Here is an 18,250-nt window from a genome sequence, read left to right on the forward strand (position 1 = left end):
CTAGGTCTCCATCAAGAAGGCGACATCTGGGGAGGTTGTGTCGAGTAGGTCCCAGAGTACAATGGCGGGTTTGCGGGCAGAGCGGGTGTTGAGAAGGATGCATCTGAGATGGTTGCGTTCCTTCACGGTGTGTGGCTTGGCGGATTGGATGCTGCTGAAGCTGCGGTTCCAGCTTGTGAAGGGTCCTTGGGTGCGCTTCGGGGCAGCCAGAAAGCAGGTGTGTGATCGTCCGGTGTTGAGTGCGTGGAGGATGCTGGGATCGTAGCGGTGTCGGGCATTCCCGGGGTCTAGGGGTTCTGGCACTGGGCACGGTCCAGGCACAGACGGGTGCAGACGGACTTGGCTTAGGCGTGCCAGTAGGGCGCGGCCACCATAAGGGGAGGGGGAGGAGGAAGTAGCATCTGGGAGGTGGGAGCAGACGAATGGGCAAATTGGGGCGGGTCAGCAGGGGACACAACGGCGGGAAAAACGCGGTGAGGAACGGCGAGTGTAAGGAAGGCAAAAGGGCACAGGGCACAGAAGTGGCACAAGAGGGTAAGAGGAGCAATGAAAAACGAAAATAAATAAACAAAAACAACAAAATGCAAAAACATTTACACTAGGCGAAGTAGAGTGAGTGGAGCATCAGGAGACGCAGCTGCAGGAGAACCACGGGAGGAACGGCGGGCAGGGAGAAGGGCACAGGGCAGAGAAACAGAGCAAAAGGGAACAGGGGAATGCAAAAGAGAACAAATAAAAGTACAACATGGAGAAAAACAATTACAAAAGCAACCTAAGGCCTACCACTGACCACCAGGTATGAGGCGCAGGTGGCAGCCTGCGGGTGGAGGAGGGCCTCGAACTCGCGTCGGTGCAGCAGCAGCAGCAGGCTGGGAGACATGAGCGAACAGGTGGTGCTGTTGCAGCGTGGGGGAGCGATCTTCCTGTAAAGGGTCATGGGTCTAGATATGATCGTTCCATGTACACTTTGACTAAAATCCAGCCCTTAAATAACCTTAGCTTTATAACTGTTCACCCTTACATGGTGCCCGTAGTTTTCTGTGAAACTCATTGTACTCGGCTCCTTCATTCGACATCCATCACAGACACCGTATTTCTAGATAAAACACGATCTAACACCAAGTAAATAAAGTAGCATTAAATAGGAATCTAAAGCCAGCATTGGAAAAGCCAATAGATCTCATCTGTGCAAGAGCTTTTGGCTTTGCCAATATGTTTTAGCAATTTGTACACTAGAAAGGCTGCTGTTCAGCATGGCTAAAAGTTAGTATGGTAAAGGAGAGTGGGATGAAGTGGAGTGTCATAAAGTGGCATAGAGTGAAGTTTAACCCCTTGTATGCTGATGACGAACCCCAGCCGTCATGCACTACGGTGCTCGTGTGCTGATGAAGGCTGGGGTTCGTCATGGCCCGCCCCTGTTCAATTGTTTACCGCACAGCGGTGGAAACGGGCCAGCAGCGAAGGGGTTAATGGAGCGGCGTGAAGTGGCGTACAGTAGAGTTGAGGGGTGGAGAGGAGTGGAAAGTCAAGGAGTAGCGTGCCAGGTTGTGGAGTATCATGGATGGAGTAGAGTTTCAGAGTGGAAGGAAGTAGAGTTAAGCAGCGAGAGTGGAGCAAATTGTCAGAGTAGAGTGTTGTGGCATAGAGTATCAGGGAGTATTGCAGCGTGAAGTGACATAGTAGAGTGCTGTAGCAGCAGCAGCAGTAGTACCAATAACATGGTTGGCTCAAGGTCTCTTTTGTACGTATAAATGCTGAATTTGTAATTCAGTAATCTATCATCGAATCGCAAATTGGGTTTGTGTGTGATTCGGTATTAGAAAGGGGTGTGTTTAGGACATCCCTCCCTAAAAGCAACTCAAGATGCTATGTGTGAATGTTGTGCAACCAAAATGTGGTAACATTTGCATTGTGCCGCCAACTACAAGTTGGTGGTAACCCATTTGCATAATCCGAACGGGCCCCAAGGGCCCATTTCCCCTTTGTGAATGTAGGGGAAAACATCTTTTAAGAGCAGGAAGTGGTCTGTGGGACTCTTAAAAAATGAACTGAAAACTGTTCATTTTCCATTTGGTATCACATCCCGTTTTCCTTTCAGGAATACGGCCTGCATTTTCACAACAAATTGTTTTATTTAACAGCAATCACACACATGGTAGTGGGCTAACCTCCACCATTCCTATGATGTTTGCGATTCCCAATGGATCGCAAACTGAAACTTACCTCATGAATATGTATGAGGTTTGTCTATTCACAACCCACTAGGAATCGCTAAATGTGTTGAAATCACATTTGTACATCGCAGTTTGCAATGACCTAACAGAGAATCACTAGAAATCGTTTTAGGTAATCGCAAACCCTATAATACGTACCTATGCCACTAGTTGTTTCAACTTCTGTGTCTCCTAGGATTTGATTTAATGATGATAGCAATGAGCATAATTTCTTCCACATCAAGGCCCCAGAGGCAAATGCTATAGGATTAACCATGAGGGCTACAGCCCACATTTTGCTACTTTCACTTCTTCTGCATTTTTAAATTTTTCTCTGACTGCTGTCACAGAATCACCAAGGTTGCAAAAAAAAACACCAAACACCCCAACCAGCTGTGAATATTCTCCAGTGAGAGCTTGCTAAATTGTTTGGGTGTGTTGGGTTTATATGTTTTATCACTTATCTCTAAGATTAGTCTGAAAATACCCGTTAGTCCAAGCATTGTTCGTAGTGTTGCTTTGACAGGTAGCATGATCAGGTGTCCCTCGATTTCTTTCATTATTAGTCTTTCACCGAATAAAAATCAACAGCATTTATTTCCTTATAGTCCACATTGGGCTAGTCTCCAAACAAGTTTACTAGTATTTCATGTTTTTTCCTAGATGTAGGGAAATTATCAACAGCATGGAATAGACACTTTTATGATTCTGTCCAATTAGTGCAGTGTTTTATCATCTGCTTTGTAACAGCTGGCATGTGAATGTCCCACATAATTGCAATGTTATCCTTTTCTATAATTCCTTTATCCCACATTAACTGCACTTTTTTTGCTGTGGTGCATGTCCACGGATGGGTCAGTATTATTGTTCATGAAATTAAAATTCTTAAAAAATGGACTGATGTCTTTGTAGGTTTGAAAATTGACAAAAGCTTTTCACACATTCATTGCAATGATATGGCTTTTACCCTGTGTGTGTTTGCTGATGTCTTTCTAGATCTGATAATCGACAAAAGCTCCTCACACATTCACTGCAATGATATAGGTTTTCCCCTGTGTGTGTTCGCTGATGCTGTTTTAGATCTGATAATCGACTATACCTCTTCACACATTCAGTACAATGATATGGTTTTTCCTCTGTGTGTTTTCGCGGATGTCTTTGTAGGTCTGATAACCGACTACAGCTCTTCACACATTCACTGCAATTATATAGGTTTTCCCATGCTTGTGTTCGCTGATGTCATTGTAGGTCCGATAATCGACTAAACCTCCTCACACATTCCCTGCAATGATATGGTTTTTCCCCAGTGTGTATTCTCTGATGGTGTTTTAGGTTTGATAAATAAAAAAACATCTTCTCACATTCACTGCACTTGAATGGTTTTTCTCCTGTGTATTCTCCGATGCAGTTTTAGGTCTGAAAATCGACTAAACCTCTTTACACATTCATTGCAGTTATATGAGTTTCCACTGTGTGTTCGCTGATGTTTTTGTAGGTGTGAAAATTGACAAAAGCTCTTCACACATTCACTGCACTGAAATGGCTTTTCCCCTGTGTGTGTTCGCTGATGTATTTGTAGGTTTGATAGTCGACTAAACCTCTTCACACATTCACTGCAATGATATGGCTTTTCCCCTGTGTGTGTACTCTCATGTTCTTTAAGGTGTGATAAACGACTAAACCTCTTCACACATTCACTGCAATGATATGGCTTTTCCCCTGTGTGTGTTCGCTGATGTCTTAGTAGGTCTGATGATCGACTAAAGCTCTTCACACATTCACTGCAATGATATAGGTTTTCCCCTGTGTGTGTTTGCTGATGTCTTTGTAGGTCTGATAATCGACTAAACCTCTTCACACATTCACTGCAATGATATGGTGTTTCCCCGGTGTGTGTTCTCTGATGGTGTTTTAGGCTCGATAAATGTTTAAAGATCTTTTCACATTCACTGCACTTAAATGGTTTTTCCCCTGTGTGTGTTCTCCGATGCAGTGTTAGGTCTGATAATCGACTAAACCTCTTCACACATTCACTGCAATTATATGGTTTTCTCTTGTGTGTTTGCTGATGTCTTTGTAGGTTTGAAAATTGACAAAAGCTCTTTCCACATTCACTACAATGATATGGCTTTTCCCCTGTGTGTGTTTGCTGATGTCTTTGTAGGTCTGATAACCGACTAAAGCTCTTAACACATTCACTGCAGTGATATAGGTTTTCCCCCGTGTGTGTTCGCTGATGCTGGTTTAGGTCTGATAATCGACTAAACCTCTTGATACATTCACTGCAATGATATGGCTTTTCCCCTGTGTGTGACCGCTGATGTCTTTGAAGGTCTGATAATCGACTAAACCTCTTCACACATTCACTGCAATGATATGGTTTTTCCCCTGTGTGAGTTCGCAGATGGTGTTTTAGGTCTGATAACTGACGAAAGCTCTTCACACATTCACTGCATTTGAATGGCTTTTCCCCTGTGTGTGTTCGCTGATGCTCTTTAAGTAGTGCAGATTGACTAAAGCTATTTTCATATTCAGTGGACTTTAATTGTTTGTCTCCTCTGTGTGTTTGCTGATGGCGTTTTAATATTGATGACAAACTAAAGGTCTGGCTGCATGTGTCTGATACTTCTTTCTTGATTAGTGTCTCTGAGTCAGGTATATATTTGTCTATATCCCATGACTGTGTTTCTTGATGAAGCAAAACCACTGATAAAGCACTTGGATTATTCTCACATTCCCTGTATGTGTGTGGCATTTTGCATGTTTGCTTTCTGATTTAACAAATATACCTTCCACACTTATAATATGTTTCAGGCTTCTTTGTGGGTGATTGTGTCTTCACACTGGATAATGGCTCTGCAAACTCGCGGGTAAAGATCCATCCTCCTTCTGGTCGGTGCAAATTGGAACAGTGCTCTGTATTTTAGATAGCAGAACGCCTTTCCTTTACCCTCCAGTTGTCTGGCTCCACTCCATTGTGCTTTTCTCTGGTTTCTCTGGAATGGCCTGAAAGAGTTTACAATACACACCTAGCACTGAATGGTGGTCTGATATCACTTTAGCAAGGAAAGCAGTGCTGTAATCACATCATACCATTCGCACAATGAAAGCTGGTTTTGGACATGTTTACCCAAGAAGTGGATTATTAGTGTTGTTGTAATTTTTTAAAGGTAATTGCATGGAGGTGCACAGCTCAGACTTGTAGAATCATTGAATTGCCTTCGATGCTTCTTCAGGATCTGTCAGTTTATGTTCGTGTTGGTCTGTCTCTGAATGCGCTTATGTTTTTCTGAATACAGGAGCTCAATATTTCGAACTGTGTTTTTGCAGATTTACAGGATTATCTTCATTATCCTTAAACATTTTGTACATTCAAGGATTGTTTTCTGTCGGATGTAGAGAGATTTAAAATTACTTACATGGAAACATGGATTGTGCATACACATTTTCTTTTTAATTCAAAATTATTTTAATGAATTTTAATACCAAACAAAAACAGAATCAAACTGAGTAGACGGAGGAAACAAATGCGTGGAAAGGAACTAATAAGGTATAAGCATCATGGCTAATTCACAACGTCACTTAATGTAAACACCCCAGCTGTCATCGATACTGTCAATGATAATGCCATAACAAACATAATACACGTACATCTTACATTTTATTTATTTATTTTTTCAGTGTTTTCTATAGCGCTAACAAGACCCAAGATTAAGTGTCAGTTCAACAGCTTTCAAAATCCGAAGATATACAAGTCCTTAGAGCACACTACGAGATATATGTATCCATCCAACAGTGGAACATGCTTAAACCTACTAATAGTATACATTTTGAAGCTTACTATGATTCAACTGTTGTTACAGTAGTACATGTCATGTCATGTCATACTTAAATTTAAGAATAATACAACTACTGAAGATTACGAGGAATCCATACTGGTTACAGTGTTACATGTCCAGTCAAATACACATGTGGCTTGTTAGGCGAATTTGTCCTTAGACAACGTCCCTGTCATCTAGAGCAGGGACTTAATGTAGCAAACAGAGTTGATTATAGGCGATAGAGCTAAATCGTTAAAAGCAAACTAGCTTGCGTTATCCCTAGTTTCATTGTTCTGAGATTAGCAGGACAATAATCCTTCTTACTGTAGCCTACTGGAACAGCTGAATGTAGAAAACCGAAGGATTGTCTGTTGTTCTCAGAAAGAGCCCTAGTATTGTCTGCTGTTAGTTATGCGAGGTGGTTGCTCATAAGAAAGGACTTAGCCTTTTACATGTTACATGCTGATAATGTTGTAGCCTTATAAGCATACTGTATCACATTTAAGAGTTACAAATAACATATGACAACAGTAATATTGTATCTGTCATTGGTACACAGCCTCAGCCTACATCATGTTACTAGATTGATGAGTATGGATTGAAGTAGCAAATGAAAAGGTATAGAAATAGGGCCTTCAGTTTATGGGGGTTTGTTGGTGGTGAAGTAGTTATGTTATGTAGGATTATCTTCATTGTGGTTTCCATAGGGAGTTTTGCAAAGGAATGTTATCAGCCCCCGGTATGTGATACCCAACTAAGCCATGCTTGAAAGGAATATTTACAACAAGCGGTGGTGAGGGACAGAGTCTCTGAATTAAGCAGAAAACTCTCACCCAGTCAAGAGATCAGGGCTAGATCCAACACCGGGGTGGACAAAAATATTTACAACAAGGGGTGGTGAGTCCACCATAAGCGTGGAAGGGTATACTCAGATGTGAGTCTCTAGCTCATTGCACCATCAGGATTCAAGCAAGCCGGGCCGAAGACGGCTGAAATGCCAGCAACCGGCCCCCGGTAGCTTGTTTCCTTCCCAGTATAAGAATTGGCTTGGTAGTTTGGTCTGCCCTGTTCCCATGATGCACTGGGCCAGGGTCAGACTAATTTGCATATAGCCAAGTTCTGAGCTGGGATGGTGCAGTGAGCTAAAAAACGGTGATGGATCAAGCCCTGATCTTTGGACTGGGTAAGAGTGGTCTGCTTAATTCAGACACTCTGTTCATCACCACCCCCTTTTCTGTATCAAACAATGCTTGAAAGGAAGCCTTGATACAGGGCCAATATCAATAAAAGATCAAGTAGACGGCGTTCTACAGAGCATCTCATGTTCGGGTCAAGGAAGCCTTCAATAAGATATGAGAATTCTTTCGTAGAAGCTATACTGATTTGCAGTTGAAAATGAGGTGAGCAAGGTCTCCGTTCTTTTCATTGCAGTTCCAACAGACAGGGTCCTCTGAAAGTTTTTGTGTGTGCAGGCAAGACGTTGTCCAAAAAACATTGTATATTTGCCAGAATTTTGTTTGAGATAGTACTGATGAGATCCTATGTGAGGTGACAGATTTCCATGTGTTGTTCCAGTCGGTCTCATATGTGCATGTAGAAGAATGAGTATCCCAGTATTCGGTTGTTCATTTATTCTTTCTTGTGGTCTTGGGTTGCAATAAGTGATATCATTTGAACACCAGATTGCCTAGTATGTTAAATTTATGAAGGAGTGTTTGTAGGGACAGTTCTCTATAATGGCATTTAGATTTGGTAGTAGCCATCTTTAATTTCAGAAAATTATAGAATTCTTGATCTAACTGGTATTATGTTTGTAAGTTTGAGAAGTGTATCTGGATCTGAGTTACTGAGAAAAGAAGATGGCTCTGGTGATCCATGATCCTAAGTGCAGGGTCCGGCCATCAAATGTGATGTTTTGGTTGTGCCAAAGAGAGGTTAAAGAGAATTTCATCTAGGAAGGTCATTGTTCTATCAAAGGTTAATAAAGCATTACTAGTATTTTTAGAAGTGGTAATATGCTTGCAGTAGGTTTTAAGTTGAGTAACAGGGTCGAGTTTTTAACCTCTAGCCATGTGGGGGTGTAGTTATCAGGTTGTTGGAACCAGTAGATACCTTGTTTAGCTAAGAAAGCTGTCTGGTAATCTTTAAAATTGGCTAAATTGACACCACCTAGAATATTGGGCAGGTGGAGTTTTTTCTTGGATACTCTAGTTTTTTTTACCTTGCTGTAGGAAATTGCCCCTTTTTGCATGGTTAATCCCCATTTTGCCTGCCACATGATGCACTTTGACTTGGTATGCCCTGGGTCTCTGCCAATCAGGTTCCCAGGGCCTGTGTCTTTCCCAAAGCTGTACCTTTGTACCCCCAAAATCGCATCTCTGGACACAGGTAAGATCCTTGTCAAAGGTACCAGGTAAAAGGTACTAGGTGAACCAAGGTCACTTCGAGCAGACAAGGCCTCTAAAGGTTGCAGCACCTATTGTGTCACTCTTAGAGGCCCTGTATCTAAACACCCATACACTGCCTTTGCAGGCTGCGTGTTTTTGAGCAGAGAAAAGTGAAGAGTCGACATAGCAGACATACCTGTGTGCTATGCCTACAATCCAATGCCTGTGGCCTACATAGTGCAGTGAAGCCATACATAGTACATTGTCTGGGAGTTGGTTATTACAAACTACACAGTGCCATAATGGGTTCACTGAAACCTGGGATGTTTGGTAGCAAACTGCTCACCCATTAAACCCACACTGATGCCAGTGTGGGATTTAATGTAAAATGCACACAGACGGCATCTTAGAGATGTCCTCTGAAAAATTACCAGTACTGGAGTGGTTTCTGAATAACTGTTCACCAGCTGCCACCCCAGACAGGTTTTCGGACCCATGAGTAGAGAACCTCTGCTCTCTGGGTCCAGAAACACAACCATCCAGAATAGAGGTGTCACACCTCCTCCCCTGGATGGGCTTGGTCCACGAAGGAGGAAGCTTTAAAGGCCTGCCGCCTTTGTACACTGTGCCGCCTTTTGCTGCCCCCAGCAACTGGCTCCCCCCCGGTTTTCAACCCCCACTTTGGGCAGGAGAATCGGTGGGGAAACCGAACTAGGAGAAGAGGTGTGCCAACCTTTGCCAACTCCACCCCTCAGGTCGGAGAGGCGAAGTGAAACCCAACCAATTAGGGAGAGGTTTATGTCCACTTCCACTCTCCCACTGGAGGGTAGCATAATAAGGGGTGTACCCAACCCAAGGAAGGGACCCATTAATCTCAACCTGCACACCTCAGTAACGACCCTAAATTTTGCATTCAGGGGCAACCCCAAACCTTGCCTCCTAAGTTTCGAGGAGGAAAATGAAGGACCGAAGAGCTGTGCTGACCCAGGAAGAAGAGGACACTACTGCTTGGCCATTGCCTTCTCAGCCTGTCCCTACAGTGAAGAAACCGGTGTACCAGCAGCCAGCATCCCCCTGGAGCCTGGAGGACCTGCCCTGCATTCACCTTACAGTCTCCCATGAGCACCAGATTAAATCAACAAAGACTCTAAGACCAGAACCCGGATCCAGGTGGCTCTGCGGTTCTGCAACACTCTGCACCTGATGCCCGCGGCCTGGGTTCGAGCGGCCCAACACCACGAGGAGGTCTCTCCAGCAATCCTGACCTGGGATATGGTAAATCCCCAACCTCCCTCAAACTCCAAGACGACACTTGCAGCCTCAACCTGAAGGGTACCCCAAACCGCGACCTGAGCTTTTAAGAAAAGCCCTAAGCCTAAAGACACCCATACACCTGACACCCCCGGCCTTTGGTGGCCCAAGCAACTGTGTCCAGACACCCCCCAAGATCCCACCTTACCTCTCAAGCTGGTGGTCCCCTCCAGGGGGTTTACCTGCCAGAGCCTGCAGTGACTTTGCCGAATATCTCCTATCATACCTACTGGGTAGGGCTGTAGTGTACTTCCTATATCCCTGATAGGAAGGACACTATGTGATTGGAGTAACATACACTATAGATTTGACATAGGACTAAGGTCAGTATGTCTCTATTGAGCGCCTTTAGACCTTTCCGGGTGAGTAGCGCGCTATACAAGTGTCATGATTGATTGATTGATTATTAAACTAAATTACTTGTGTGTGCCAGCTAACTCAGAGGTCACTAGAAACTTCTTGAATATACAAGAAGGGATTAGTCTCCGACAACAGCACAAACATGACAACTTTGCTTCCCTTAGAGTCGGAACAATCTCAGAATCATGGAAACAATAGATTACAGTTTCACTCAGTCAATCGTGCATGCTTCGTTTCTACAGAGTTGCACAGAAATATAGAGACGGGAATTTCAATAAAAGGGTTTATTGAACAGTCTTATTTCTCATGCAGGATATATGAACTGGTACAATCGTAAGACAGGCTGCGAAGTACAATATGTACAAGGTTAGCAGTAAGATAAAATAATACTGCAATAGCATGGTTTGTAGCTATGACATATATTAATCAAAATACATGCATAAAAAATATGTGATACTCATCTGATGCTTCTAAAATGTTCTACCCCAGTGTACCTAACCTAAGTGTAGTGCGAGGTTTGAAATAGGTGCCGTTATCTAAAGTATAGCTAGCTATATTTCAGTTTTAGTCAAGAGTTGCCAAAAGTTTCTCTAAGTTTTAATCAGCTCCATACCTTAGAATGAGAGAGGTTGGAATCTCATTTTTGGGCTCGTAGTCGAACACCCCGCAAGGGAAGTCAGAGAGCACTGGAGCTGGATTCTCTGCTAGGAGGATGACAGCGTCTGGTCAGTGCATCAGGCTGGAACTCGATCTCCTTCCGAACTTGCCGTGGCGAACCGCATAGTCTTGTTAGGATCGAATTATCCGGGAACCGCACTTTGCCAGGGCAAGTGCAGGTATATTTATACCTTGAAGGTGTCTAGGAATGCCAGCATTGACGTAAAAGTCGGGCAGAGGAACGTCATGAATAAACCCCTAAGGAATAGATGTTCATGCATACTAAATGAGTTCTTTGAGAAATCAATATTCAAGCTGAGGGAAATTCTTAAATTCTTAAGGGTCTGGTTTTCCAAGAATTCATTGTGACGTGGATTGACGGATGTAGGTGACCATGCCTGTATTTTGTTTGTACAGACAATGCCTAAATAAGGCCTGGATTTCTATGCCTCAAATAAGGGCAATGTAAAATGTACCTATATAAGGGCATAAATCGGGGAAACCTATATACGGTATCTAAAGCAGCACACAACTGGGCCGGACTGACCATGGCGGGCACCTGACGCTTTCCCGGGGGGCTGCTAGGGTGGGGGCCAGTTTTGGGCCCCTGGTGGCCGTTTTTGTTAATGGGAGCTGGCACTTTAGGCCCCTGGTAACAAAATCGTCGAAACCAACACTAGAAAACAGCTCGGCCGCACCCCCACTTCCCTCTCCCCGGGGCTGGCCGAGCAGTTTGCCAAGGCGGGTTTCGGTTCTCGGCCCTGCCACTGGGTACCGACGCCACGTTGTCACTGGTGATGCAGCTCTTGTGCTGATTGTTGACCCCTACAGTGCTGATCTTAACCGAAGGAGCTTCGCTCCAACACCTGAGTGGCCTTCTTGTAAGCAGCCCCTGAACGAAGGCCCCCTTAGCCCACTTGTCTAACATTAGTCTCCTGCACTCTGCACCCAGCCGCCCCAGTGCCGCTGGAAGTGCGTTTAAGGGCCTACCTAGACCATGGGGATGTTGGTCGTAACCTCTAAAACCCCCACTCATAAGTCGTTTACTTACCTGAGAAACCTCTAACACTTTTCCCATAGGAACCCATGTTACGAGTTTTGTTTCTGAAAATGTTCCATGTCGAGCAGAACTTTGTAAGAAAAGAAAAGTAACTATACTGCAAACCTTGAAAAATCTTAAATACCCTGTATTGTGAGATCCCAGCAAGATATCTAGACATACCACCCTGAGCCTCAAGATGGAACAAACTACCCATGGCATTGAGATTAGAGCCATCAGAATCAATTTTTAGAGCCAAACTTAAAACTGCACTATTCGCTCAGTAAGGTAAGCCGCTTCTATAGGATCCAGTAAGAGTCTCTCCTCAGCGCAGGGACACGCCGCTGTGCGTCGCCATGCGCTTTACAAAACCCCCTAAATAGAAATAGAAATAGTAGCTGATGTAATCTAAAAGTAGTAATCTAAAAGTAATCCAAAAGTAATTACTGTGTAGCTTAAACTTCTTTTTGAACCAATTCCAATCTGTAGCGATTGCATATTCAACCACAACTGCATTTCCTTTATGAAGTCTAGCATTTGAGAGCATATTTTACTTACCTGTACCACACCTTGCTTGGTTCTATATTTTATTTAATTATGTTTTATGGTGTCTATCAAGTTAGATCCTAATTCAATGCCTAAGTATCTGATGTAGTTGGGGTGCCAGGTCAATCCTGAATCTCCTAATAGTTCCTTTGTGCCATAAGGGATGAGGGACTTAACTTCTGATTTGTCTCTATTTAATTTATATCCAGAGACTTTGGAGTAATTTTCAATGGTTTCCATGAGATCTTGGGTAGAAGAGCTTAGGTTGTCCATGACTATTAATATGTCGTCTGCATAAGCAGTCAGTTTCACAACTTTCGAACTATATTGTGGTTGCATTGTATGTTTTACAGGAGTTGCTCAGGCACCAACAGCAAGAGAGAAGGGGAAAGCGGGAAGCCTTGTCTGGTACATTTTCTAATCTAAGTGGGTGTGACATGGAACTGTTAGAGCAGGTACGGGCCCGTTAGTTGCTATATAAAGCCATAATCATTGTTATAAATTCCTTTCCTAAGTTGAAGGTTTAAGGGATTGTTCGAGAAAGGTCCAGGATACTCCTGCAAACGCTTTTTCGGCGTCAAGTGCGATCGCTATAGAGGGCAATGTGGATGATTTTGCCTTTTCTAGAACTTGGCATAAGACAAGGGTGTTATCGTTGGACTTGGGTGCGTGTTACTACTAATGCGGTAGATAAAGGTTTAGGCGCTTGGCTACTATTTTTGAATATATTTTGCAACCTAGGTTTATCAGGGAAAGGGGTCTGTAATGTATGAGGAATGTAAGGTCCTTCCCTTCTTTGGGCATCACTACTACGTTGGCTTCCGCATTAGTACCTGTGATAGTTCCGGAGGTTGCAAAGTGGTTACATAGATTTATTATAGTTGGTTGAAATGACTGGGTGAATGTTTTGCAATATTTGGCTGTAAAGCCGTCCGGGCCAGGAGGCTTGTTTTCTTTGAGTGTACCAATTACTTCAGCGATCTCAGCCAGAGAGATTGGTCTGGATAGGGAAATTGTATGTTCTTCTGATACACGAGGTATAATGCTGTTTGTTTAAGTAGTTCCTATATTGCTCCGGTGGAGTCACTTGTTCTTTAAAAAATAACTTTTCATAAAATTGTCTGAAGATGTCCAGGATTTTCTGCGGATTTCATACTTGCTATCTTTGATTATCATTATTTTTTCTTTGGTTCTGTTTGTGGTTAAGGTTTGAGGTCAACCTTTTGCTTGCTTTATTGACTTCGTAAAGTTTGAGGCCATTAAATGTATTAATCCATACTCTAGCGTTTTCACTAAGAATTTTGTTGAAATCGTATTTTTTCTGTGAGACTATGGAGAGAGCAGTTTTAGATGTTTAATGTGTGTTAATTCAAGATGCTTGATTTTTTCTTCTAGCTTTATAAGTGTGGCATTCTTTGTTTTGTTGTTTTCTGCTTTCACATGGATGAGGGTTCCTCTTTGTGTATCTTTGGGAGCATCCCATAAAGTTTTATGTTTATTTATGTTGAGGTGTTGTCAACACTGAAATTTGATACAGGTTCTTCAATGTTTCTAATGTTGTGTGGATTTGCTATAATATCGTTATTGAAACACCATATCCTAGTTGGGGTTTTAGGGTTTGTTCCAGCTAAAAGAGTACTAATGTATGAATTGTCAGAGATTAGCCTTGGCAATATATTTGTTTTGTCTATTCGATGGGCGAGCAACCCATAAATGAGGATGAGTAAAAGTTGTGCGGAGCAGAAAAGAAAGTGTCATCTATGGGGTCAGGATGTTGTAACCACGAGGTGTCTTTAAGATTAAATTTAGAGCATTTATGTTTTTTAGGATTTTGGGGCATTTAGGTGGATGGTAATTATAGGTAGATTGGCAAATAACCGTCATGTCTAGTGGGATATTGAAGTTGCCACCCACAATGAGGAGTTCATTGGAGGGTATATGACTAATCTTGTCTGATATTTTGCTCCAGATTGAGGTATCATCATTGTTCGGGATCAACGGTAGCAATTACTCTGGTTTTTTTTGTATTGCAGGGAAACAATAGACTTCAGAAATCCAATTATTTTTAAGAGTGATGGCTTATTTGTCAGTGATTTTCGTCCCCTGAAGGAGAATAATATCTCCTTTGGTTTTATACTGATAGTTAATTATTGTGCATCTTTTAACAGGATCCTTTAGTTCTGAGTCCCTAGGTGTATCAATAACTCGTAATATAAAATGAGAAGAGAGATTCCTTAACCTTGTTGTTGAATTAGCAGTTTGTGGAATTCCTGGAAGAGGTAGTGTTGATAAGAATAGTGTCTGTGATGTAAAATATCTAAGGGTAGGAGACAAGCTAAAGGGCTATGGTACACCCATGTGAGTGTTAAGGCGTAAATGGGGGTATTTACTAATGTTGTGTACATGACATGTTGTTGTGAAAAAATTAAAATGCGAAATTAAAAAGGAAAAACGTGTGGATGAAAGCAATATAAAGAAAATGAAGAATCAAAAGTCCCCCTCCCTAATCCCCTGTCCCTTCCTCTCACCCTCCTCCCCATAAACATCGAATGCAGAGGAGGTGACAAAGTAGAGCGATCATCCTCCAGTGCAGTGCAAATTATATAACGTAGATAGCAACGTTATCAACGTTGAATTTATTAGAAAGACAATATGAAAGCCTTTGATTTGCTTGACAAAACCGTTTGTGGATAGAATAATATGGCTATCTTTGAAATAAGGCTAGCTACAGACATATTTATATATCTAAAGTTTTAACTAGAGATCTAGTTAGATGGGTTGCATCATAATAGTATTCATATATCCAAAGACATTATTAAATGCCGCCCTCTAGCCAGATTCAACAGGATGTGAGATTGAGCATGGATAACTGTGTTTCCCAGTACATTAGAACTGTCGTGTCCCACGGAGTAGGGCAGTCTCGAACACTGCCTTGAGCCATTTCTAATTACCATAAACTACATTACCCATGATTCCAGGTTCGCGTGCGACGCCTCTAGTCGATGACGTCACACGCGGAAACCTCAAGACGGCGAGGAGGAGGAGAGTCCTTGCCGTTGATTCTGGTGTTCGTGAGAAGACACGGTAGGATTACTTCCCCCTTGGTATCCAGCGTATCCTTTGGTGTGTTCTTCTATCTTGTTGTTTCCCCGAGAGTGTTCGGGTTATTCAATCCCGATCTTGGCCACGGAGCTTGTGATCAGCTCAAGGAGCCCTCGGCTGAGGCTCCGTTTGCTAGTCTCCTTGGAGGCTGTATTTCCGTGACTGGTTCTGTTTACTGGCAGCTGCCGTGCACTCCCGCTGTGGGTGCGTATTCGTGACTGTTTCCGTTTACTGGCAGCTGCCGTGCACCCCCGCTGTGGGTGCGTATTACTTCCTGGAGTGTCTTTGAGACTTGTAATAAGCGCATAAATTTCTACATGCACATTTGTGAGCCTATCGCTGTTTATCCCACAGTCAGAGGGAGCCTTGACACGTTGAAAGCTGTTTTGGGATATTTTCATTTCTATCGTTTTCAGAGTAATTCTGACAATAAGAGTTGCTCACATCCTGGACTATGGTTCCATTTCAGTAAACGCTGAAGAAGCATTCAGCAGGCAATGTTCTGTGGGCTAAGGTGCAAAATACAGAAAGGATTCTCGGGTGACTTTCAACCAGGGGTATTCTTGTGGATATTGAAGATTAATTATTGTTTTTCTATTTTGTGCAATTACAACAGGGGTTTATGAGCTTCGCCTGGCAGGCTATTTACCATTTGCCCTCTGTTGAAGCCTTAACAGTATTTACCTTTGGTACCTGTATATCTTGCTTATGTTTAAGAAGCCAATGTGATTGTGATTCAACTAATAACGTTAAGGTTCTTGTGTTATAGATCAGAACTACATGTCCTACTTTTCCGATTGCCAGGCAAAGCCAACCTTTTCCCTATTCCAGGTAAATGAGCCTTCAGAGAAATGTAAATGATAGGTTGTACACTGTGTTATTTGCTTGTACATATTATCGGTTTAGGTGTGTCCTTTGCTCATAGTGCCTTGTTCTCATTTCAGCTTCCTCTCCCTGCTGCTCCCTTCCTACCCTTCCTGATATCCCTCGCTTGACCACTTCTGTGAGTCTGTTCTCATTCAGACCCAGGGGCTGTCGAGAGGTGGACCCCTTTATAGCATCGCATGATCCTGAGGACACCGGGACCTGACAGAATCAACGGCCCAAGAAATGTAGTCCTCCCGATCGTGCGATACAATGTCCACCACAGACGATATCCTGGCAGCCCTAGCGCTGGTGCAATCTGAGTTACAGGCTTCTAGGGCTGAGACAGCCGCTCTGCAGGCACAGGTAGATAGAATGAATCGCAATCATTTTGATGCAGGTACTCCACAGGCCACTTCCCTGGTAGTAGAAGTACCCGCTCCAATACCTCTGGCTTCCCCTGAAAGATTCCATGGAGATAGTAGTAATGTACAAGTATTTCTCACACAGGTGTTGTTACATTTCTCATGTAAACCCAAGATTTTTAACACAAATCATGCCAGGGTGGCGTTTCTCATTTCATATCTAGCTGGGGACGCAGCCCAATGGGCTGTACCATTAGTAAAACGTGATGACCCCATATTAAGGGATTGGGAGGCCTTTAGAACGGATTTTGAGAAAACCTTCAACCGCAGATCAGCCACCATGTCTGCAGATAGGGAGTTGTTAGGTTTAAAACAGGGAAATAGGGACTTAATTGCCTATCTTAATGACTTCAGAAGGCTCATAGCTGAAACTGATTGGCCAGAAGAGAAAAGACATGCCATATTCTACACGGGTCTGACAGAGGAGATGAAGGATGTACTGGCTCAGATTGATCCTCAACCCAGTACTTGTGAGGACATGATTAGCCTGGTTCTAAGGCTGGATCATCGTCTTAGTGACAGAAAGGGAGAAAACAGGCGGAAGGACAGGCTAACTCCTCGTTATGAACATCCTAAAGTCCCCGAAGGGGCAACCGCATCTAAGCCGGAACCTATGGAAATTGGGGCAGTACGATCCCCTTTGACCTCCGAAGAAAGGGAATACCAAAGAAAGAGAGGCCTATGTTTGTACTGTGGGCGGAAAGGGCATTTTATCAGGGAATGTCCTACGAGAACAAGGTCAAGGAACGAACACAAGAAGGTGTCAGTGGTGGCTTCGGAACAGGGATCAGGAAAAGAGAAGGCTTGAAGGTGGAGGAAGGGATACCTTCAAGTAAGTTCGTCATCCCTTCATTGGACGGAGATGGGAGAAAGGAAGGTCTACATTTCTATGTGGATATTGGGTTGGAAATAGACCAAAAGTGGCTGTGGATTAGAGCAATGTTGGATTCAGGGGCCACAGGGTGCTTTATGGACCATACCCAGGCGATCAGCTTAGGGCTAGTTTCACAAGAAAAAGAGACTCCAGAAGCTGTGTTTGCAGTAGATGGCAGAAAGCTGGATTCAGGTCCTATCAGGTTACAGACCATGGATCTCGGTATGCTTATGGGTTTGGAACATCAGGAAACGGTGTGTTTCAATATCATACATGCACCCCAGTATGGAGTGATCCTGGGATTGCCTTGGTTGCGAAAACATAACCCAATAGTGGATTGGGAAGGACAGACTCTTCAATTCACCTCAGAGTTTTGCCAACAGAACTGCTACCCCGTGGGACCCAATCCTTCTTCTGGTCTAGCTTGTATCCATCATATTGCCACAGCCATTGAACATGATGTGGAACTCCCATTTGAGTATCGGGACTTGGCTGAGGTATTCAGTGAAAGTAAGGCAGAAGTGTTACCGCCGCACAGAACATACGATTGTCAAATCGATTTGATTCCGGGGGCAAAGATTCCGGCGGGACGTGTTTACGCACTCACTGAACCAGAAACCTTACATCTTCGAGCATACCTGGATAAGCTGT

The 18,250-nt window shown here is 43.3% G+C and overlaps 1 protein-coding gene across 1 annotated transcript in view; it reads right to left on the bottom strand.

Annotated features, from left to right (window-relative positions):
- Positions 1–1,419: 1,419 nt before the first annotated feature.
- Positions 1,420–18,250, bottom strand: part of LOC147736437 (uncharacterized) — a 229,795-nt gene continuing 212,964 nt past the window's right edge. Inside the window, exon 4 of the mRNA XM_086953174.1 lies at positions 1,420–5,599. Coding sequence (XP_086809300.1) covers positions 3,577–4,968 — 1,392 coding nt within the window. The 5' untranslated portion in view covers positions 4,969–5,599 and the 3' untranslated portion in view covers positions 1,420–3,576. The remainder of the gene's footprint in view (positions 5,600–18,250) is intronic.

The sequence above is a fragment of the Lissotriton vulgaris genome, chromosome 1_2 (assembly GCF_964263255.1).
Source record: "Lissotriton vulgaris chromosome 1_2, aLisVul1.2, whole genome shotgun sequence".
NCBI lineage: Eukaryota > Metazoa > Chordata > Amphibia > Caudata > Salamandridae > Lissotriton > Lissotriton vulgaris.